Source organism: Hyla sarda, chromosome 1 (assembly GCF_029499605.1).
Source record: "Hyla sarda isolate aHylSar1 chromosome 1, aHylSar1.hap1, whole genome shotgun sequence".
Lineage (NCBI taxonomy): Eukaryota > Metazoa > Chordata > Amphibia > Anura > Hylidae > Hyla > Hyla sarda.
This window is the reverse complement of record NC_079189.1, coordinates 558184593-558208778: the sequence shown is the minus strand read 5'-3', so window position 1 is coordinate 558208778 and position 24186 is coordinate 558184593. Positions and strand designations below refer to the sequence as shown.

At 41.4% G+C, this 24186-nt stretch overlaps 1 protein-coding gene across 1 annotated transcript in view; it reads left to right on the top strand.

Moving 5' to 3' along the window:
* NNT (nicotinamide nucleotide transhydrogenase) overlaps positions 1-24186 on the top strand; it is a 140340-nt gene that overhangs the window by 65599 nt on the left and 50555 nt on the right. The window contains exons 12-15 of the mRNA XM_056542096.1: positions 7019-7129; positions 11363-11508; positions 19204-19399; positions 23820-24053. Of these exons, the coding sequence (XP_056398071.1) occupies positions 7019-7129; positions 11363-11508; positions 19204-19399; positions 23820-24053 (687 nt within the window). The remainder of the gene's footprint in view (positions 1-7018; positions 7130-11362; positions 11509-19203; positions 19400-23819; positions 24054-24186) is intronic.

The following is a 24186-nucleotide window of genomic DNA, read 5'->3' as shown; positions in this document are numbered from 1 at the left end:
TTGTAGTCGACCCTTTTCTTGTCCCTCTTTATGGACCGTAGGTTTAGTCTCTACAAAAGACTGTCTCTTCCCTTGGCGTCCTAGTCCATCTCCATGGATGGGGGATCTTCCGGCAGCTAAGTTTTGGGGCCTCGGTTGTAAGTTTTGGGGCCCCTTACGGACAAGTGAGTTCAGTCTCTGACTGTTTTCCTTTCTCTAGGGGTTGTTATTCCCACCCTAGGGGGCTGCTTTGGTACCCCCAACGAAGAACGACCGAGAAAAGGTGATTTTTTTTTTTTTTGGACTCAACGTAAAATCTTTCTCGTAGCCTTCCTTGGGGGACACCGCACCCGCCCATATCTTCCTTTTTTGTCCGGATGATCTTTTCTGGTTCTTTTTTCATGATTCTTTTCCGGGTTCCTACGGACTTATGTCTTTGTTGTCTTTGTGGAACACGCACACGATTTACAATATAGACTGGTGTGTATACATCTCATCTCTTGATTACCCTTCAGTGTGACATCAAGAAAATCTATCTGGTCTGCACTTTGGACCATGGTAAAGGACAACCAAAAATCATTGCTTGTGATGGGGATCCCCGCCATTCTAGAAGTAGGTCGTCTAGATAGCGCCCATAACACCCAAATTTACAGTACATTGGATGTACTACCAGAATACTGAAGGCTAGGATACAGGAGTATCTGTACATATCTGATGTGAATAGGACTAGATCCATGTCAGGTTTTACAAAACACATATTGGAAAAGCATGCAGGTGTCATTCCTAGAATTAAGGTTACCGGCATCGAAAGAGTGTGCCCTCCACGCAGAGGAGGTGACTGGAGTAAGTCTATATTCAGACGTGAAGCGTTCTGGATACTGTGCCTTGAGACATGCTTCCAGTCTTGCTTGAACTACAGGCATGATCTAACATATATAGATTAAATGAGCTGTATTAATATATGGTACCTTATCATAAATGCCCATTTTTGTATTATGTTTATATAACGCGTTGGTGCGTGTTGTTTGTATGCTTTTATTTCAAGATGTTAAATGTGGATTTCTTCACTTTTCCTGCTGATATGTGTGAGCAGTGTCAGGATTGGTGGAGGTCACGGAGATTGGATCCCCACCTATTATAAGCTGATGGCATATCCTAGAGCAGTGGTTCCCAACTGCTTCAGCTGTTGCAACACTACAACTACCAGCATGCACGCACAACCAAGGGCTGACCAGGAATGCTGGCAACTTTAGAGGCACACTGGTTGGGAAACACTGTCCTAGAGTTATGCCCTAACTTTACAAGTTAGGGCATGTTTTAAGTAATAATCTAACCAAAATTAAACAAACATGTTTCACGCATGTGACAACGTCCAGACTATTAAAGCACAACATTATTGAAACCGTGAATGGCATAATTGTATGGTAAAATCCTAGAAAAAAAGTCTAGAATTCCTGATTTGTGGTCACTTCATAGACCAGAAAATGAAGAACAAACGATCAAAAAGTCCCATTAAAGCCAAGATGATACCAATAAAAACTACAGATCACTGTGTGAAAAATGAGCCTTCATACATCCCAGTATACATTAAGATAAGTGTTATAGGGGTCAGAAGAGGGCAATTTTAAGCATACTCATTTTCTTACAAAAAGTTTTTTGTTTTTTTTTGTAGTTAAATAAAACAAATCCTTTATAAATGTTATAGTTAAATGAGTGACATTATTACAAAGTAAATATGACCCACGTACAACAAGCCTCTTATGAAACTAGGGGAAACATTGAAATACTTAAAGGGTAGCTCCCACCATCCTATTTTTTATTTTTTATGTCCCTGCCTATTGCCAATCTTTCCCTAACCCCCTCCCTGCTTTTAATTATTCTTTTTACTATATTAAAAATGACTTTGTGTCTGCCTGGTAGTGTGCTCGCTACCAGTCAGACTTCCCCAGCAGGCATCACGTCACTGATGCCTGCTGGGGACAACACTTCCGCCGTTAGTTTATCTACACAGGGTGCCTTCAGCTGTTCACCACTACAACTCCCAGCTTGCCCTGACATCTATTGGCTGTCAGGGCATGCTGGGAGTTGTAGTAGTGAAACAGCTGGAGGCACCCTGTGTAGATAAACTATAAGTTAGTGCCATGCGGCGCTACGGCACCAGCCCGTTCCCTCCGTCAAACCCCCCCCCGCCTGCATACACCGTTCCCTCCATCACAAACCCCCCGCCCGCATACCCTGTTCCCTCCGTTATACTTACAGATACTGCAGAGTCCGGCAGCGGCGGCGACGACGACATGTGCGGGAGGAGTGGCCTCCCAGCCAGTGGCCGGGGAGCCAATGTGCTCGCTCCCGCCTGTCTGATTGACAGGCAGGGAGCGAGAGCAGCCTAAATGAAAAAGGACTGATTGCCAGGCCAAAATCAGGCCTTTTTCAGGCGTGACGTCACGCCAGGCTGCAGCCAGCCACTAGGAGGCAAATATATTTTAATGAAAAAAAAATAATAAAAGTATATTCGAGATGTTGTAGCACATAAGTACTACAACATATCAAAAAATAAAGTTGGTGATCATGCCCATTTAAGGCTATGCAAAAATAGAGTTTTCTGTTTGAACAATGCTTTGATCCACTGACCATGGAGTTCTCAGTTGCAGTTCTCAGACGCTGAATTAGGTTTTCAGTTTGCCGCCAGCGCCACCACATGCAAAACATAGGATAGGTCAATGAGTATTACAGTACTTGTTTTGTTTACAAATAATGGGTTCTCTCTCTAAATCCCTCTCTATCTCTCGTGCTCTCTCTAGCTCTCTAGTTCTTTCTTTGTCTGTCTCTCTCTTCCTCTCTGTCTGTCTCCTTTTTCTACCCTCTGCTGCAGCAATGTAAATTTTGTGCTTGTCCTGGGCTTTCTAGTGGCATGCACCATCAGCAAGCAGACTCTTTTTTTATTACCTTCATCAGAGGTCGGCAAAGTTTTCAGGTTTACAGTTGCTGGTAAAATGACTTTCATTTGTAGCCTGCTGTGCTGACACCTAGAGGTCACTAGGAAAACTTATTTTTTTATATTTTTTGTTTTTACTTAGTTCCAAGGTACAAAAGGTAAAAAAAAAAAACCTTCCTCTAAAACTAACTAAACATATATATATATAAATAAATATATATATATATATATATATATATATATATATATATATATATATATATATATATATATATATATATTGAAGAGGGAAGCAGCACTCTGAAAAAAAAGTGAAGTCGGTGCACGCAGACACGGTCCTTGGTCAGGGGTCCAAAAGTAGATAATAAATTGGAATAAATCCGCAGCACACAAGTCCAAATAAAGTGAAAAAATGAAAAAATCTATTCCGTAAATAGGTGAATGTTACAGCGACGTTTCAACCAGCTCTCCTGGTCTTTCTCAAGCCTAACACAAGTGTCACATGCTTTGTGTTTTATAGGTATATCCACTCAAAATACAATTAACTAATCATGTGCAAATATTAATTCAAATCATATCAGAAAAACATATAGTGTACATAAAAAACTCAATCATATTGTGTTACATCACATATATAAAAAACAATATACTCATCGTGCCATAGTGTATCAAAACTTCCATAAATTCATAATAAGGTCCTGATTAGTCAAGCAGAACAGTTGTGAAAGTGCATTAAAATCATTAAAAACAATAACATGCAGTTGGTATGGGAGGCATCACTCACCGCTGTAATGGAGATAAGCGTGGGTAATTTTCCAGTGCGCATGCGCACCCACTGTGTATGTGTCAAATCGGAAGCATGGGATAGTATACAGACGTCACATCAATTGCGCGTCGCATCTAATGAAAATCACACTCGAGCTTATTCGTCTGCGCACGCACACAGCGTTCCAAGCCTCGATCTCGTGATGTAGCGTCCCCGTTACCTTGGAAACCCGCTACTGGTGTTCAACAAATTAATTGGTAAGTGTAATTGTGGTTAAACAACATCAAAAGAAATATAAATAAGAAGGGTCTCAACATATCATTCAATACATGCACATCGCCCCATACATTCACAATTATACGGAACGTTATAATTCGGCACCAGATACAGGCACAATGAAGTGTCAGCATCCAATGCCTTAGGAGCTCGCAGGCCAGTGGAGACCATGTTCTGAGGACACCACTGGACCACAGCTCACATATATTGCGCTCCTATAGACCATATCAGGTCACATATACCAGGGGCTCATAGCATCCATACTGTGGAACTGCGTCCAAAAGAGACCTTCTCTGTAGTCCTTGGTAACAGACTACTACCACCAGATAAATATAAATGAAGAAATCAAAAATCAAAAAAATAAAATAAAATAAAAATAAATATATAAAAAAAAAAAATACATAATAAATACAAAATACAAAAATAAAGTAAAAAAGGAAAAAAATAGTGTATATGGCAAACTGTGTAGTATCATAATATCCCATGCTTCCAACTAAATCACCACACAAGCATAAACTCATATAGTCCTGTTTATTCAAATAATTACACTAAACAGTTAACGTTGATAATCAAAACGGTGAGTGACTCATCCTATCCCATACAGGCACTGCAAGAAAAGAGAAAGAACAGAGAAAATGAATTAGCATTTTTTAACCTAACCATAGGTTCTTCAATATATTATGTATAATCACTTGTGTTATGTACATCAATGTTGATCAATAACCACATTCAGAAGTCACAGATAATGTTTATCTCTCCATAACTCTATGTGAAATTTTGAAGTCCACATTCAAACCATCTGGTCTTAGTGAATTGAGAGTATAAATCCATTGCAGCTCACGTCTTTTTAGACGGCCCTGCCTATCTCCTCCCCATTTCATGGGTGGGATATGATCTAAGATCATAAATCTCAGGTCCCTCTCTTTATGTTGGCATTCCGAGAAGTGTTTAGAGACTGGAAGGTCCATCCTTTTCCTACGTATAGTGTATCTATGCTGGTTTAGTCTAGTTTTTAAATCCCATGTGGTCTCCCCTACATATAGGAGACCACATGGGCACCATAAAACATAGACAACAAAAGAACTGTTACAAGTAAGGTAGTATTTAATGGGATATGTCTTACCTGTGGCAGGATGTGCAAAGGATTCCCCCTTGCACATCAGTCCACAATTAGTACATGACCTGCAAGGAAAGCTACCTTTTTTAGACGTGGTAAGATATCGCTGAGTGTCACTTTTCTTTGTTGATATGTCAAATCTCACCAATCTGTCCCTCAGATTTGTAGAGCGTCTGTAGGACATGACTGGTGGTGACCTGAGTTCGGGAATATGTTTATATCCCTCAAGGATATGCCAAAATTTTCTTATGATTCTACCAATGTCAGGAGAGAGATCGTTATATGTGGAGACAAATGCCACACGTGGGTCCCTCTGTATCTCACCCCGTCGTGTTACTAGATCCATCCGTGTCCTGTCTATCCTAGATTTATGTTTGTCAATCAATTTGATAGGGTATCCCCTCTCTCTAAAATTTTTGAACATTCTGTCTAAGGCCCGATCTAATTTTTGCTCGTTGTCCGTGATCCTCCTTGCCCTAAGCATTTGACTATAGGGCAAGGAGTTCACCATTGGTCTAGGGTGGCAGCTGTCAAATCTCAAAAATGTGTTACAATCTGTTTCTTTTACATAAAGGTCTGTAGTCAAGCATCCGTCCAGTATTGTAACTAGCACATCCAAAAAACTCACCGATTTTGTTGAGTGGGTCAATGTAAATCGTATGTTTGGGTCTCTGGAATTCAAATAGTCCTGAAACAACAGTTCCGTCAGATTACCAGTCCAAATCACAAAAACATCATCTATGTATCTCCACCACTCAAGGATAAACCTGGAGTGGTGGGATACATAGACGAAACGGTCCTCGAACCATGTCATGAAGATATTTGCTTATGTCGGTGCAACATTGCTACCCATTGCGGTACCCCGCTTCTGCAAATAAAACTTGTCATTGAAGACCAAATAATTATTTTCCAGTACTGTCCTCAATAGAGAAATAATGAAGTCAATTTTGGCACTCGAGAACTCTGCCTGATGTAAATATGTGGATACGGCCTCCACACCGCCATCGTGTTGGATGGAGGTGTAGAGGCTCGCCATATCAAAAGAGGCAATAATTGCCCCTTCTGGTAACTCAATGTTCTCAATCTTATGAAGAAAATCAGAAGTATCCCTGACATATGATCTAGCTTGGGTTGCAAAGGGTCTGAGCACTTTGTCCAAAAACACAGATATGCGGGATGTAATAGAGTTCCTGCCCGATACGATTGGGGCGACCCGGTGGATTGGTTCGGTTTTTGTGTATTTTTGGCAAAAGGTAAAGTTGTGGTGTAATTGGAAAAAGTACTGTTAAAAACCTCTGTACTTCTACATCAATCAAATTCATATTAAGGCCCATCTCAACTGTTCCCTTGATTTTCTTTTCAATCTGGAATTTAGGATCACATGACAAACACTCATAGACCTCAGTATCATTAAGCTGTCGCTGTGCCTCATCCAAATATTGTCTCCTGTCCATGACCACGATCGCTCCGCCCTTATCTGCTGGTTTAATCACGAGGTCGTGGTCATGGACAAGAGACAACAAGGAGTCCATTTCACCCCTGGTCATATTGGGGTGTCCCAATTTCTTATTCTTAAGTTTTAACAGTTCTCTTTTTACACACTCTGTATAAGAATCCACAGCATGCGTATCAAACATTTTACACTTTATTTGGACTTGTGTGCTGCGGATTTATTCCAATTTATTATATATATATATATATATATATATATATATATATATATATATATATATAAATAATAATTATTTTTTTTTTTAAATGTCACTTTATAGTAATTTTTTTTAAATGTATAATGTCTGAATAAACACGGGATTGTTTTGTGTAAAAATACGTAGGTAGTGTAAGGTAATTTCTGAGATTCCATTGTATTTATGTACCCATACCTAGTGAGGAAGAGGAACTCCACTGTAAAGAACTTCTACTAATGCTGTCTTTGTTTGTGTAGGTCTGACTGCGGTCGGTGGGCTTGCACTGATGGGTGGTACTTATGTCCCCTCCAGCTCTGCTGAACTCCTGGCTGTGCTCGCAGCATTCGTGTCTTCCATCAACATTGCAGGTAATAATTTCTTAGCAGGTTTTAAGGAGGGATGAACATAAACTACAGATATTTCAATATTTAAGGCTGGATTCACATCTGTGTCGGAGACTTATTTCGGGGCCTCCGGCACAGATTGTTTAGGGCTGAAAAATGGAGCTGGATGGTCCTCTGCATGATAGAGACCAAATGAGCCCCGATAGTCCCACTGAATTTAATGGGGTCCATTTGGTTTTCTGCGAGTGGAATTCCGCGGAGTGAGCAGTACCATCAGTGTGAATGGGTTTCCGCGAGATCCGTTCACACAGGAATTTCAGCTGCGGACACTTGCCACTGAAATTGTTCCGCAGAGAATGAACATTCTTTGTGCGGAATTCCGCGAGCTCTGCATAGCCGTCTATGGTGACGCCGCAATGCCACGCAGTCCTACCGCCATCAGCGGCTGAGATTCAGCGAGATATCCACTGTGTTAACGTATCCTTAGGCAGTTTTTCACAACCAGGGTGCCTCCAGCTGTTGCAAAACTACAACTCTCAGCAGGCCCTGACAGCCTTTGGCCACAGGTGGCATATACTCTGCAAAAGGCTGTCCGGGCATGCTGTGAGTTGTAGTTTTGTAACAGCTGGAGGCACCCTGGTTGCGAAACAATTCCCACATGTTGCGTAAAAAAAGTGCATAGAATCCATGTGCAAATGGACCTGTGGTACTTTTTTTTTTTCTTCTCCTTCCCCCCCCCTGTTGACTTTATTTTTTTTTTCATAAGTCTGCAGGTCCTCGGCAGAATGGCTTTTCAGAACAGAACTCTATTAACCCATTTAAAACCAGTTTTTTCCTTATGGCGGCACGGAAAATACATCTAGTGAACCCTTTAGATTATAGTGTAAAAAGTTCATGCACATGAATGATTGTACTTTTGGGAAGAGTAATACATTATATGTAAGTAAGGGGGGTAAGGAGGTCTCCGTGTAACATGGAGAGTGATTTTATTGGCATCGATGTCAACATTCTTCAATAATCAATTCAGTATGACAAATTATATGGAGGTAATTGAGCCAGATTGTCATCTTGCCAGGATATTGCTTTCCCTTACTCACTGTCTTTGTGTAAGTAATTCTTTAAACGGTTGTCACAGAAGGAGCCAAGCTCTGTACAGAAAATCTCAAGCAGCAGTGTGCAATATGCTAAAGCTTGGCTGGATTATTTCTCCTAGCAGTACTGTAGACGATGTAGGACTTCACGTGACATGGTTATAAAGGGGCGGCTATAACAAGGTGTTCATATCGACTTATATAGTAATGCATGACAATGCAGGCAATGGAGGACATCTGTGGCCGTGAGCAGTGAATAATATTTTCAAAATTCTACTTAGAAAATAATATTTTAGGCTCCTTTCACACTATGAATTTTTCCGTTTAGGAACTTCCGTCAGAAGTTCCGTCACTACAGCTGCGAAACCCGGCCGTTACAAAACCCCTGACGGCCGTGACTAAATTGCATTGCAGCCTATGGGGTTTTGTAACTGCCCGTTTGCACCCGTATATGCCCGTAATTCATTACGGGTGTTATACGGTGACGGAACATCGTGGCGTAAAAATTACTGCATGCAGTCTGTTTCATGTTGGGGGTAGTAGTACAGGGACTGAGGAATTGACCGCATCAGGTCTCAATTCTGAGACCTGCTGCGATCATAAGTTATTAACCAGGGGAGCAGGTGGCATGCCACCCCACACCACTCTCCAGCGATTTGTATATATAAAACTCTGCACTTTATATTCAAATACCCCTCCGGGAGTCCTGAACAGCTGGCGCAGAGTGGCCATCCATGGCTCTCGGTGGGGTTTTCAAAATTATACAATGTGGCTAAGGGTTTTTCATATGCTGGCCGGGGATCATGGCACCATGCTGCCTGCTTTCCCTCCTAATACTGCTCCCATCATGGACAGTGTCTGTCCCCCCCTGGTAAATAACTTATAATCGCAGCGGGTCTCAGAATTAAGACCTGATGCGATCAATCCTTCAGCACCTGTACTACTACCCCTAACGTGGAACACTCTGTTCCATGATGGGAGTTGTAGTACTAGGGCTACTGTAGTTTTCCCAGCCACCCACAGACTCCCGCAGCCAGGGGAACTACTACTCCCATCATGGAAATGAGTTGGTCCCATGATGCTCCATCCCTCCTAACCCACTCCCCTCCTGTCAGCACAAGACTAAACTAGTGATGTGAAAGGGGGAGCTGGTATTACTACTAAGATTTGACTAATTAGGTTAAGCAGCAAGAGGCATCGTGCTGCCCTATCTAATGAGTTATATATCTAATGAGGGACACAACGGACTGCCTTTAGGTGCCTATGATGTGACAAAACAAGTTACAAGGGAAACAGGATAGCTGATGGAAGAGCTCTGCACTATAGCTAATAACATTATATTAGTAAGTTGCTTTATTATACTTTTTGTCACCATACACAGGTTTTTTTTTTCCCGCTTGACAGCCCCTTTAAAATAAGGCATGTCTAGGATATGTTCTAGCTGTTAGATGCATAAACAGATCAAAACATCATTGTCATATATCTTTAAATAAGGTATGTATTGCCCCCTCTTTAAGTGACAGGTACAGTGGGCCCTCCCATATAGCTATGTGATATCGTACCACCAGCTTCAATGAGTAGCGGGAACTAGCCGGCGCTGAGCAGACCAGGACAACAGCAGGATCAGGTAAAACCAAGTTTATAATCCAGAATGCAACGCGTTTTGCTGCACTAGCACAGTGAAACGCGTTCCATTCTGGATCATAAACTTGGTTTAACCTGATCCTGCTGTTGTCCTGGTCCGGTCAGCGCCGGCTAGAACCCGCTACTCCTTAACGACCACGGACGTAAATGTACATCCTGGTTTTGCGGTATTTCGCGCACCAGGACGTACACTTACGTCCTGTGTATGACCGCGAGCATCGGAACGGTGATCGCGTCATACACGGCAGGTTCTGGCTGCTAGCAGGGGACCCGCCAGTAATGGCCGACATCTGCGATCGCACGGATGTCCGCCATTAACCCCTCAGATGCCGCGATCAATACAGATAACTGCATCTGCGGCAGATTTTTATTAATTTTTTTTCCTGGGATTTTGGGTTGAAATTAGGGGTCTCTGCTTATACTCGGGTCGGCTTATACTCGAGTATATACGGTATATGCAAATGTGGTATTGATGAAAAGTACAGATGACGGCGCAAAAAATTAGCCCTCATACCGCCCTATATATAGAAAAATGAAAAAGTTATAGGTGGTCAAAATAGGGCGATTTTAGATTACTGATTTTGTACAAAAAGTTTTAGATTTTTTTTTTTAAGCGGTACAAAAACATAAAAGTATCTAGCCATGGGTATCATTTTAATTGTATTGACCCACAGAATAAAGAACACATGTCATTTTACTGTAAAGTATATAGTGTGAAAACGAAACCCTCCAAAATGTGCAAAATTGTGGTTTTCATTTAAATTTCCTCCCTAAATAATTTTTTTTTTGGGTTCGCCGTACATTTTATGGTAAAATGAGAGGTTTCATTACAAAGTACAATTGGTCATGCAAAAAACAAGCCCTAATATTTGTCTGTAGATGGAAATATGAGTTATGGATTTTAGAAGGCGAGGAGGAAAAAACGAACATGCAAAAATAAAATTGGCCTGGTCCTTAAGGTTAAAATGGGCTTGGTCCTTAAGGGGTTAAAGCTGGTACAATATCACATTGATTCATCTCGAGGGAGGGCTGCAGACGGACCTGTCTATGCCACCCGATTTCCATTGCTGTGTATGCTGTTACACAACCACCCAGTGGGGAGCGGCTTTTATCTTTCCCAGATTCCCACCCTGTCCCCAGTGTTATTTACCCTATGGAGCGCCTTCTATCTCTTTCATAGATACCTTCCATATAGTCACTATTTCTAAAAAAGCTAGACTAGGTCTCAGCAGATTGACGGCCTAATTTTTGACAACTGTCTATCCCAATCCTGCATTTATATGTTTGCACAGTTTGGCTGAGCGTGCATGTGTACTGAAGGAACAAGAAGGCAATAAGCTGCTGCCCAGACCTCTTTACTGAGAACAAGGATTATGTATGTAGAAATCATAACGCCTTATCCTTCCCCAACATCTGTCACTGGAGGAAAGTTGTCACACCTCATATATGTGGTGGCTTAAGCCGACATGTGCATTGTGTACAGCCGCCTTTACACTTCTGACGCTGTCTCTTCTCTCTGCAGGTGGATTCCTGGTGACGCAGAGAATGCTGGACATGTTCAAGCGTCCTACTGATCCTCCAGAGTACAACTACCTGTACCTGCTCCCCGGTGGGGTGTTTGTTGGGGGCTACGCTGCTGCACTTAACAGTGGATACAACATTGAGCAGGTGGAGAGATTTCCTGTGTATACTTCTAGGAGTTGTACATTTTAGCAGTAACTAAAGTGAACCTATCTTTGCCTATAATGGAAGGCACAACAGCTGGCAGTCTCTGTGCCTAAAGAACGATGGGTAGCTTGTTTAGGAAGTTGTTTTTTTGTATTCTCTTTCCAGCTTAATGAAGATAAAACCATAATATCTGTAGCTTTCAGTTCTGAGTTTTGCAATTACATTATTTTATATTTTTGTTGTCTAAGAATAGGAAGAATTCCAGATCAGAGCCACTCTTGTTCATGGGTTATGTCAGATATAGCATTTCAGTCTCATATATTTAAAGAGAGGTTAGAGGAGTTGTTCAGAATAAGAACTACATGGCTGCTTTGAGGAGAGGTGAGCAATGCCAAGCCAATGTCTATGGTAGTGCCATGGATAGCGGGGTACAGCACTCTACTATCTTTGGGTGGACTATGACACTTCATTCAGAACGGACCTTTGGTAGTCCTGTTCTCAAAAAATGCTAAGGGTGTCAGCAGTCAGAATGAATGATCATGTACATTTTACACAAGTAATATTAACCCCTTCCTGTCCTAGGACGTATGCATATGTCCCAGTTGCTAGCTAATTAGCGCAACTGGACGTATGCATACAACCTCGCGATATCCTGCGCAGCACGACACGCTGCAGGAAATCAACAGCAGGACCTGGCTGTCAATCACCGCATTAAGGCCATAGAAGGCGTGATCAGGACTGATCAAGGAATCTCTATGGAGTTGACAGGGGGCTCCCTCTGTTCACCAACAGTGATCCTGCAATTTGATCGCCCAAACCTATACATAATTGGTATTGCCACGTCTGTAATGACTACAATAAAATTATAATGGTATTTATCCCGCACGGTGAATATTTAAAAAAAAAAAACAAAAAGGCTAATTTTGGTTCAAAACGTGGAATAAAAAAGATCAAACGGTAGCATGAATCACAAAAATGGTACCAATAAAAGGTACAGCTTGTGCTTCCAAAAATAAGTCCTCACACAATGCAGTTGGACGAAAAATAAAAAAAAGTTATGGCTGTCAGAACCTGACAACACAAAAAAAGAGGAAAAAAGGATTTTGTTGAAAAAAGGAAAAAGAACATAAAGAATCTACAGTGGGGCAAAAAAGTATTGTCAGCCACCAATTGTGAAAGTTCTCCCTCTTAAAAAGATGAGAGGCCTGTCATTTTCATCATAGTTGAGGTATACCTATGTCTGATTTCTAATGAATCAATTGGTAAATTCCTCGGTAAAATAAGTATTTGGTCACCTACAAAGAAGCAAGATTTCTGGCTCTCACAGACTTGTAACTTCGTCTTTAAGAGTCTCCTCTGTCCTCCACTCGTTACCTGTATTAATGGCTCCTGTTTGAACTTGTTATCAATATAAAAGACAACTGTCCACAACCTCAAACAGTCACACTCCAAACTCCACTATGGCCAAGACCAAAGAGCTGTCAAAGGACACCAGAAACAAATTTGTAGACTGGCACCAGGCTGGGAAGACTGAATCTGCAATAGGCAAGCAGCTTGGTGTGAAGAAATCAACTGTGGGAGCAATTATTGGTAAATGGAAGACATACAAGACCACTGATAATCTCTCTCAATCTGGGGCTCCACACAAGATCTCATCCCGTGGTGTCAAAATGATCACAAGAATGGTGAGCAAAAATCCCAGAACCACATGGGTACCATCAGTAACCACTGTTACTGATGGTGGCCTTTGTTACTTTGGTCCCAGCTCTCTGCAGGTCATTCACAATGTGAGTTAGTGAATGACCTGCAGAGAGCTGGGACCAAAGTAACAAAGGCCACCATCAGTAACAGTAACACACTACGCCGCCAGGGACTCAAAAGCAGTTCCAGACGTCCTCCTGCTTAAGCCAGTATATGTCCGGGCCCGTCTGAAGTTGGCTGGAGAGCAATTGGATGATCCAGAAGAGGATTGGGAGAATGTAATATGGTCAGATGAAACCAAAGTAGAACCTTTTTGGTAAAAACTCAACTCTTTGTGTTTGGAGGAGAAAGAATGCTGAGTTGCATCCAAAGAACACCATACCTACTGTGAAGCATGGGGGTGGCAACATTATGCTTTGGGGCTGATTTTCAGCCAAGGGACCAGGACAATGAATGGGGCCATGTATTGTGCGATGTGAGTGAAAACCTCCTTCCATCAGCAAGGGTATTGAAGATGAGATGTGGCTGGGTCTTTCAGCATGACAATGATCCCAAACACAATGCCCGGGCAACGGGCGGTGTGCTTCTTCGTAAGAAGCACTTCAAGGTCCTGGAGTGGCCCCGCCAGTCTCCAGATCTCAACCCCATAGAAAACCTTTAGAGGGAGTTAAGTCTGTGTTGCCCTGCGACAGCCCCAAAACATCACTGCTCTAGAGGAAATCTGCATGGAGGAACAGGCCAAAATACCAGCAACAGTGTGTGAAAACTTTGTGAAGACTTACAGAAAACGTTTGACCAAAAAGGGTATATAACAAAGTACTGAGATGAACTTTTATTATTGAACAAATACTTATTTTCCACTATAATTAGCAAATTCTTTAAAAAAACAGACAATGGGATTTTATGATTTTTTTTTTCCTCATTCTGTCTCTCATAGCTGAACTATACCTATGATGAAAATTACTGGCCTCTCTCATCTTTTTAACCTCTTAAGGACGTAGGGTGTACCTGTATGCCCTACACCCGCTCCTGGTGTTTAAAACGGGGTCACACTGGGTCGGTCCCGGCTGCTATTCATAGCCAGGACCCTGGGCTAACAGCGTGCGGCACCGATCGTTTGTGCCGCGTGCTATTAACCCTTCAGATGCGTCGATCAAAGTTGACCGCCGCATCTGAAAGTGAAAGTAAACGCTTCCCGGCAGCTCAGTCGGGCTGATCGGGACATCTCGATAAAATCCCCTTACCTGTCTCCGCCGCGTCCGATCTGGGTTTGATTGCTCCAAGCCTGAGCTACAGGCTTGAGCAATCGAGCCCCTATCTCGCTGATCCATGCAAAGCTATGGCTTTGCAGGGATCAGCATAAGAGATCAGTTTGTGCAGTTATAGGTCCCTATGGGAGCTATAGGACTGCAAAAAAAATGTGAAAAAAAAGTCAACAAAGGTCATTTAACCCCTTCCCTAATAAAAGTTTGAATCACCCCCCTTTTCCCATAAAAAAAGACTGTGTAAATAAAAATACACATGTGGTATCGCCGCGTGCAGAAATGTCTGAACTATAAAAATATATCGTTAATTAAATCGCACGGTCAATGGCGTACGCGCAAAAAAATTCCAAAGTCCAAAATAGCGTATTTTTGGTCACGTTTTAGATCATGAAAAAATTTATAAAAAGTGATCAAAAAGTCCGATCAATACAAAAATGGTACCGCTAAAAACTTAAAAACACGTCGCAAAAAATGAGCCCTCATACCGGCCTGTACGCAGAAAAATAAAAGTTATAGGGGTTAGAAAATGAAAATGTTTAACGTATAAATTTTCCTGCATGTAGTTATGATTTTTTTATGACAATATCCAACCTATATAAGTAGGGTATCATTTTAACCGTATGGACCTACAGAATAAAGATAAGGTGTTATTTTTACCAAAAAATGCACTTCGTAGAAACGGAAGCCCCCAAAATTTACAAAATAAATTTTTTCTTCCATTTTGACACACAATGAATTTTTTTTTCCTTTTCGCTGTAGATTTTTGGGTAAAATGACTGTCACTGCAAAGTAGAATTGGTGGCACAAAAAATAAGCCATTATATGGAATTTTATGTGCAAAATTTAAAGCGTTATGATTTTTAGAAGGTGATGAGGAAAAAATTAAAATGCAAAAACGGAAAAACCCTGCGTCCTTAAGGGGTTAAGGGGGAGAACTTGCAAAATTGGTGGCTGACTAAATATTTTTTGCCCCACTGTATATAAATTGGGGATCACCATAATGTTAGCTACCCACAGAATAAAAATAACATAATTTTGACCATACAGTGAATGCCATAAAAAAATTTGAAAAAAAGCCCAAAATTTTGTAATTTTTTACAAAATTTTCACAAATTTCCCACTAATATGAAGTACAATATGTCACGAAAAAACAATCTCAGAATCGTGTTGCTAAGTAAAAGCATGTGAAAGTTATTAACACTTGCCAGATTTGAGAAATTGCTAAAAACAGGCAGCGACCTTAAGTGGTTAAGGAGCAAAACATTTTCATAATTGTCCTGTGTGAAAGGCCCCTTAAAGCGGTACTCCACTGGAATTTTTTTTTAATTTTTTTAATTTTTATTTTTTAAATCAACTGGTGCCAGAAAGTTAAACAGATTTATGAATTACTTCTATTAACAAATCGTAATCCTTCCAGTACTTATCATCTGCTTTTATGATCCACAAGAAGTTCTTTTCTTTTTGAATTTCCTTTCTGTCTGACACCTCTGTCCATTTTAGGAACTGTCCAGAGTAGGAGCAAATCCCCATAGAAAATCTATCCTGCTCTGGACAGTTCCTGACATCGACAGAGGTGTCAGCAGAGAGCACTGTGGTCAGACAGAAAGGAAATTCAAAAAGAAAAGAACTTCCTGTGGATCATAAAAGCAGCTGATAAATACTGGAAGGATTAAGAATTTTTTTTTTTTATAGAATTAAGTTACAAATCTTTCTGGCACCAGTTGATTTAAAAAATAAACGTTTTCCTGTGGAGTAACCCTTTTAAGTGGGTATTCCAGCAATTAAAAACGTTCTATCCTTATACCAGACTGCTGTATAGAAGTTTTCAAATAGTATGGGGTACGGTTTCATTCAGGTCTCCACTTGCTCTGTCTCGCCCCTAATGAAAATGCCTGCTTAGACAATTACTAGAGATGAGCGAATTTCCAGTAATTTGATTCGTCACGAACTTCTCGGCTCGGCAGTTGATGATTTTAGCCTGCATAAATTAGTTCAGCTTTCAGGTGCTCCGGTGGACTGGAGACTCTCTCCTAGGATTGTATCCACCTTTTCCAGCCCACCGGAGCACCTGAAGGCTGAACTCATTTATGCAGGATAAAGTCAGCAACTGCCGAGCCGAGAAGTTCGTGATGAATCGAATTACTGGAAGTTCGCTCATCTCTACAAGTCACCTCTGAGGACAGTGACTGGCAGAAATGGCATTTCTTGTATGGTCAGTACATCAGAGGAAGGGGGGTGGGGGATCAGCGCTGTCAGAACAGCAGGTGAGTATTAGAGTATGTTTATTTATAAAGCACTCTATTGTGTCTGGAATACCCCTTTATGTCCTCTGCCACCCTACAATATAACCTCTTGAATAGAGTATTTTTCCTTTATTTAAATCAGTGGAATTGCCGTGTATACATATTTTGTAATAATAATACTGCCTGCAGGCCCACCCCCTACAACCCAAAGGGGAACTCTTCTTCATGCTTATTTCCAACATGGACTCCAGCCCGTATTGGACGTTGATGAAGTCTCTTGGCATTTGAGAAGTGATTTGAAGTTCACTGTAAATAAGGGAGTAACCAGCCCCAACACCCCCTCCCCCCCCAAAAGCAACGTTCTGGAGACATAAAATAATTCTCCATTAGAAATAGAAAACCCAAGGTCAGCAGAGCTAAATCCAGCATCTCCAGCCCTGTAAACACATGAAAGCAGATACTGAGTGATGTCTTTATTACATACAGCAGTGTTTCCCAACCAGGGGGCCTCCAGCTGTTGCAAAATTACAACTCCCAGCATGCCCGGACAGCCAAAGGCTGTCCGGGCATGCTGGGAGTTGTAGTTTTGCAACAGCTGGAGGCCCCCTGGTTGGCAAACGCTAACCTACAGGATTACATACGGCCTGCTGAGGATTTGTTAGCCTCCGTGCCAGGGGAAGCAGCCAGAAGCTCTTGTAATAGTTTTTGTTTTTCTTCTATTCTACATCTATATGAGGCCGTCTACATATTTAATAATGGAATAGACAAGTTCCATGTGTTGTACATGACCTTAGCTGCATCTGCTGTGTATTGTGTACAAACACCAGTCCCTAGGATGGCTGATGTACAGATGGCGCAATCCATCACCCCTAATACTATTAGTGTGTTTATGTAGCGGCTGATATTTAATAGCAGTTTATTTTTTTTTTAAACATTTTTCTTTGTATTTTATTTATTTATTTTTTATAAAGCACTAAGTTAAAATAAGTCTTTAAAGCCGTGAATTGGTGGGGACTTGGGCTTCACGGCTCTGGTACATACATAATCCATAAATTACAAATAGTGGAAAACATCTTCAAGGAAATTGGAGCAGGCTGCAAATTATAAAATAACACATACAGATTTTGCAGCAGAATTGTTACGGATTTTCGGTGAAGTATTACTCTGCCATGTAGGAACTTGTCTTTTTTTTCTGCTTACATCAGTATTTTCCAATCAGGGTGCCAGCAGCTTTTGCAAAACTACAACTCCCAGCATGCCCGGACAGCCGTTGGCTGTCCGGGCATGCTGGGAGTTGTAGTTTTGCAACAGTTTGAGGCACACTGGTTGGGAAACACTGGCTTACATAGTGCAGCATAGGCTATTGGCTTAGTCAAATGGGCCTACCACCCTAACCAACTCTGTATCATTGAATAAGGCCACCACGAATATCTTCCATTTTTTTATTCAATTTTTTTATACTTCGTTTTTGCAATGTGAAGGTTATTTTTGGACTAAAGTTAATCAAAGGGAACATGTCATGTTTACATCTAGAAATGTTCTATGCCTTGTGCTTACCTGTTTTAGCTGATGTGGCAGGCATGGGTTTTCACTTTTCAGTCATACTGATTTGTGTTTTCACATTGAATTGATTCTTTAATAGTGCTGCCTTCATTTCCTATAAATTATCTGGCTTTGCAAAGAGGGGTGGAGTCTCATCACTGCATCTCACCTAATGAGATCACCTGGTTATCTTAATACCTGGCTTCTTTAAAGTGTGTTTTTTAGAGGAATATTGCCATGAGGAGAAAGTGATTTGACCTCCAGTTCTGTGTCCACATGTTACATTTTATTGCCCTTTTCACACCGTTTTATCAAGTTTTCACCATGATTTGCGCTATTGCTGTAAAAATAGCAAAACATTTTCTGCAGGTTGGGGAAAATCGTTGCTAATACAGAAACAATGTGGCCAAAATGCAATTTGTGTGCACCGCTTTAGAGAAGAGATATAACTGCTATATGTCCTGATCCAATATAGATAGTAGCAGCAGTATACTGATAGAGCTGGGTGGTGAGGCATCTGGGAACTGCCATGAGTGATCTGAGGTGATGTCATCCTGTAGTTCACTGGAAACCAGGACAGACCATTTGGTAAGACACACAAATCACTGAAATGTGAAAAATGTGCATCTCTTTGAGATTGCTGAAGATGGCTGAGCACTGTAGTTCGCCTGTATCGCAGACTTGAAATGAAGCAGCAGCCCAGTATGCACATTGTCGTTCCATGCAACCAGGGTCAACTCTGTTCTTTATTTGTGGGGGTCCTAGTGATGGATAGGTGATATGTTATAATTATGGAAGCATCCTCCTAAGGTTTCCATCAATAGAGCGGTTTCACTAGATTACTCTTACGGTGAGTTAACTACCAAGAAATAATCCGTATTGTGTTTGTAAGACATGGAAGCTTATGGTGACTTATAACTGGTCTGCCCACCGCTTTCTTTCAGATGATGTACCTGGGTTCTGGTTTGTGCTGTGTCGGTGCCCTGGCCGGCCTCTCCACTCAAGGCACTGCCCGTCTCGGTAACACACTGGGGATGATAGGAGTTGCTGGAGGAATTGCAGCCACTTTTGGAGCTCTGAAGCCAAACCCTGAATTGTTAGCGCAGATGTCAGGAGCTTTGGCACTTGGTGGCACTATTGGTAAGCCCTTTATGACTTTATGAAAATGTGATTGAAAATGTGATTGAAAAAATGTTTTCAATAAAAGAAGAAAAAGAGCATTGTTCAAAATAGTCTCTTACATCCTGAGCAAGACACAGTGGTAAATACAACAAAAGATATCAATACAACATATGTATGATAGCATAACATTACATTTGTAGTTCCCCATTGTAAACAGAGGCCAAAAAGGTCAATGCAACTCAAGAAACAGTACCGCCCCCCCCCAGTTCTCTTTTGTAAGTTTCACCAACTTAAAAAGAGGATCAGAATCTTGCCAGAAAGGAAATCCAATCTGTGTAACAAAGGAAAAGAAAAGAAACAGGTTTCATATGTAGATCCCCAGAGCAAAGCATAGGCTGAAAAAAAAAAAAACTCCTATCCCCGTCCCCCATGATGGTGGGCCTAGGTGATTCGTAGTTGCCCCTGGGAACTGGCTACGTGTCTCACCAGTGACTAAGTCGAATGGGCCTACCACCCTAACCAACTCTGTATCATTCAATAAGGCCACCATGAATCTCTTCCATTTTTTTATTCAATTTTTTTATACTTCGTTTTTGCAATGTGAAGGTTATTTTTGGACTAAAATTAATCAAAGGGAACCTGTCACGTTTACATATTATGTAGCAGGAGGAGCTGAGCAGATTGATTGTCAAGTTTTATAGCTAGATACATTTCCAAGATAACTTGTCATTTATTCATGTACTCCTAAGCTCCTTTCAGACTAAGGAGTCAAGTGGGCGGTCCTACTCATCAAGTTACAACTATCTGTGTGTAAGTGTGAATATAGAAAGCGGTCAAGCACTTAATATGACCGCCCACTTGACTACTTAGTCTAGAATGAGCAAAGTAGTCAAGTGGGCTGTCCTACTCATTGGTGGCGCTCTCTATTTATACACTTATCTACTGATAGTTGTCGATTGCTGAGTAGGACCGCCCACTTGACTACTTAGCTGAGAATAACCTTAAAGGAATACTCCGCTGCTGAGCGTTTGGAACAAACTGTTCTGAACGCTGGAGCTGGGAGCTTGTGATGTCATAGCCCCGCCCCCTCATGATGTCCCACCCCCTCAATGCAAGTCAATGGGAGGGGGCATGACTGCTTTCACACCCCCTCCCATAGACTTGCATTGAGTGGGCGCAGGCTATGACGTCACGAGCTCCCGGCTCCAGCGTTCAGGACAGTTTGTTCCAAACACTCAGCAGCAGAGTACCCCTTTAAATTTACATGAATAAATGACAAATTATCTTGGAAATTTTCCAACAAAACAGAAAATCTGGTCGGGTTGATATGGATGGTCTTCTCAAAGAGGTGTTCTTTTGGAGAGGTTTCACTGTATATCAGTTTGCTCAGCTCCTCCTGCATTTTGAGTGGGAGAGTTTCCCTTTTAAAAAATGCCACATATGTTTAGGCCCTCCTTCTACCACGGCTGTCCGGGCATGCTGGGAATTGTAATTTTGCAACAGCTGGAGGCACCCTGGTTGGGAAACACTGGATTAGAAAGTTCTATGTAAGGTGTGCTGCTTTGTATGTAGTAATGATTGCTGCTTTATATTCAGTATTGATAAGTAAGTCCTATATAACTCAGTGGAGTATTGATTAGTAAGCCCTATGTAAGGAGTGTCTCTCTATGTGGAGGATTGATTAAGCAAAGCCCTTGTTAAGAGGTACGCTCTACATTGAATATTGATTAGTAAGTCCTATGTAAGGAGCCCTGCTCTAAATTGACTATTGATTAGTAAGTCCTATGTAAGGAGCCCTGCTCTATAGAATATTGATTAGTAAGTCCTATGTAAGGAGCCCTGCTCTGTTGAATATTGATTAGTAAGTTCTATGTAAGGAGCCCTGCTCTATAGAATATTGATTAGTAAGTCCTATGTAAGGAGCCCTGCTCTGTAGAATATTGATTAGTAAGTTCTATGTAAGGAGCCCTGCTCTGTAGAATATTGATTAGTAAGTTCTATGTAAGGAGCCCTGCTCTGTAGAATATTGATTAGTAAGTCCTATGTAAGGAGCCCTGCTCTGTTGAATATTGATTTGTAAGTTCTCTGTAAGGAGCCCTGCTCTGTAGAATATTGATTAGTAAGTTCTATGTAAGGAGACCTGCTCTATGTTGAATTATTGATTAGTAAGTTCTATGTAAGGAGACCTTCTCTACGTTGAATATTGATTAGTAAGTCCTATGTAAGGAGCCCTGCTCTGTTGAATATTGATTTGTAAGTTCTATGTAAGGAGCCCTGCTCTGTAGAATATTGATTAGTAAGTCCTATGTAAGGAGCCCTGCTCTGTTGAATATTGATTAGTAAGTCCTATGTAAGGAGCCTTGCTCTGTAGAATATTGATTAGTAAGTTCTATGTAAGGAGACCTGCTCTACATTGAATATTGATTAGTAAGTCCTATGTAAGGAGACCTGCTCTATGTTGAATATTGATTATGGTGATGTGCCTTTTTATAAAGCCTTTATTTTATTTCATTTTTTTAGTACAAGTAATTCATCCAGACAGGTTTACATAGAGGACCCACAATGCTTGTCAGCGTTTGTGCTGCTACACACAACCCCCTCGTCCATTACCCATATTATTTTATTGTCTGTCTTGTCTACGTTGCTGCTTTGAAGTAATGGAAAGTTATTTTAGAAGGAGCAAACTTTTCCAAGCGATTGCAGCACGCCTCCCTTCCTCCAAGGCATGTTGCGGACTTATTGTTGGGTACAGAGCTGGAATGTCGTGCCTTTGGTTGGTGTGATCCCTTTTATCTTCAAACGGCAAATATGCTGATCACGTTGACAGGTTGTGCAGCTGTGAGGGGCATGTACTGACTATACATACACCTCACCAGCCACCAGAAGAATTTGTCAGATATTTAAGCTATATTGAGGATGCAAAATATTGTGGGTCCAGAAAACCCCCCGGCTACCCTATCTCTCTCCCCATGTACCATGCAGTTGCAGCCATAGTTGCATTACTTGTACTTTTTGCACAGCTTGAAGACTACACTGCCAAATCTATAACACCCGGCCGTGCTCTAGTTTGTGGCCACCAGTTATAATGAAGCGGATGACCCTGGAGGCACTGCTGTATACACATACATGCAGCTACTTTCATGGATTGTCCACATGGAGGTTGAATCTTCAAGTGTATTATAATTTGTCCACTAAGGGTGGACATGGCCTAAAAGTCGAATACAATCCCGTGAAATTGGACGCAATGGACATTTATGCAAGGTGGGGGGGGGTGCCCACCTTCCATAAATGTCCATTGCGTCCAATTTCACGTGATTGTATTAGACTTTTAGGCCATGTCCACCCTTAGTCCCTACAGGATGGGAAGCTGATTCCCCCATGGAATTTATGTCCCCCATGGAATTTATGTGAAAACTGTATGGTTGCTATATCAGGTTTGCGTTACTGGTAATCCTTATTATTCCACAATGCCACATTTTTTTTTTTTAATTAATTAATTTATTTATTTTTATTTATTTTTTAAAAAGCATATGACCTACATTGGGGGTGATGCCTCAGTTTTAGATATCTGGGGCTGTACATCATCTTTGGCTTTGTTCACACTGGCATGTAGACTTCTGACCAAGAATGAACAGGACCTGTAGGAAAAGAAAAAAGGGGAGAGGGCTGCACCTTGTGTATTACCCAGGGTATCTGTGTCCCAATCAGGGACTAGGGGAGCCTCGAATCTATAAAATGGCTGCTCACCAGATATATGTAGAAATAGGCATATCACCACTTAGGGTTGCTCTGCATATGGAAGCGAACTGCACGGCCCAGGGTCCAACGGGAGAGGATGAAATCTTCTCCCGTACGATCAAGAAGAAATTAAGAGAAAAAAACGGAACCTTGTCTAGGTGCGGTTCGCAGATCCAGGTTAGTGAAACACGAATATGTACGGAAAGTAAAGTGCCCGGAGACACTATGGTTATTAATAGAGCTTCCAATGACGCGTTTCGGATGGTATTTCCTCCTTCCTCAGATTGGCATTTCCAATCTGAGGAAGGAGGAAATACCCTCTGAAACGCGTCATTGGAAGCTCTATTAATAAACATAGTTCCTCCGGGCACTTTACTTTCCGTACATATTCGTGTTTCATTAACCTGGATCTGCGAACAGCGCCTAGACAAGGTTCCTTTTTTTATTTTCTCAAGAATGAACAGGACAGACCATTACTGATAAGGGTTGCATTAATATGTACTATAAGCTGTACTTGCTAAAAACTCAATACGGTTAGCCAAACATATAAGAATTAGTCTGCACAACACCGTAAATCAGTGTTCCCAAACTTGAAGCTCCCAAACTCTTGCAAAACTACAACTCCCATAAAAGAGTTTCATCTGAAGAGCGGAAATATACTGTTGTTAATAAAGTCTGTCTTTCTGGTTTCCTCCATAAGGTTTGACCATCGCCAAACGTATCCAGATCTCTGACCTCCCCCAGCTGGTGGCGGCCTTCCACAGTTTGGTAGGTCTGGCTGCTGTCCTCACCTGTGTAGCAGAGTACATGATTGAATACCCACACTTTGCAACAGATCCAGCTGCCAACCTCACAAAGATCGTGGCATACCTGGGCACATACATCGGTGGTGTCACTTTCAGTGGTTCCCTCATCGCCTATGGAAAACTTCAAGGTGAGTATATGCCACAACATGCAGTATATACAGTGCTCCCTCCCTACAATATTAATTGGTTCCAGGAAGACCATTGTATGTTGAAACCATTGTATGTTGAGACCATAACTCTATGGAAACCTGGCAATTGGTT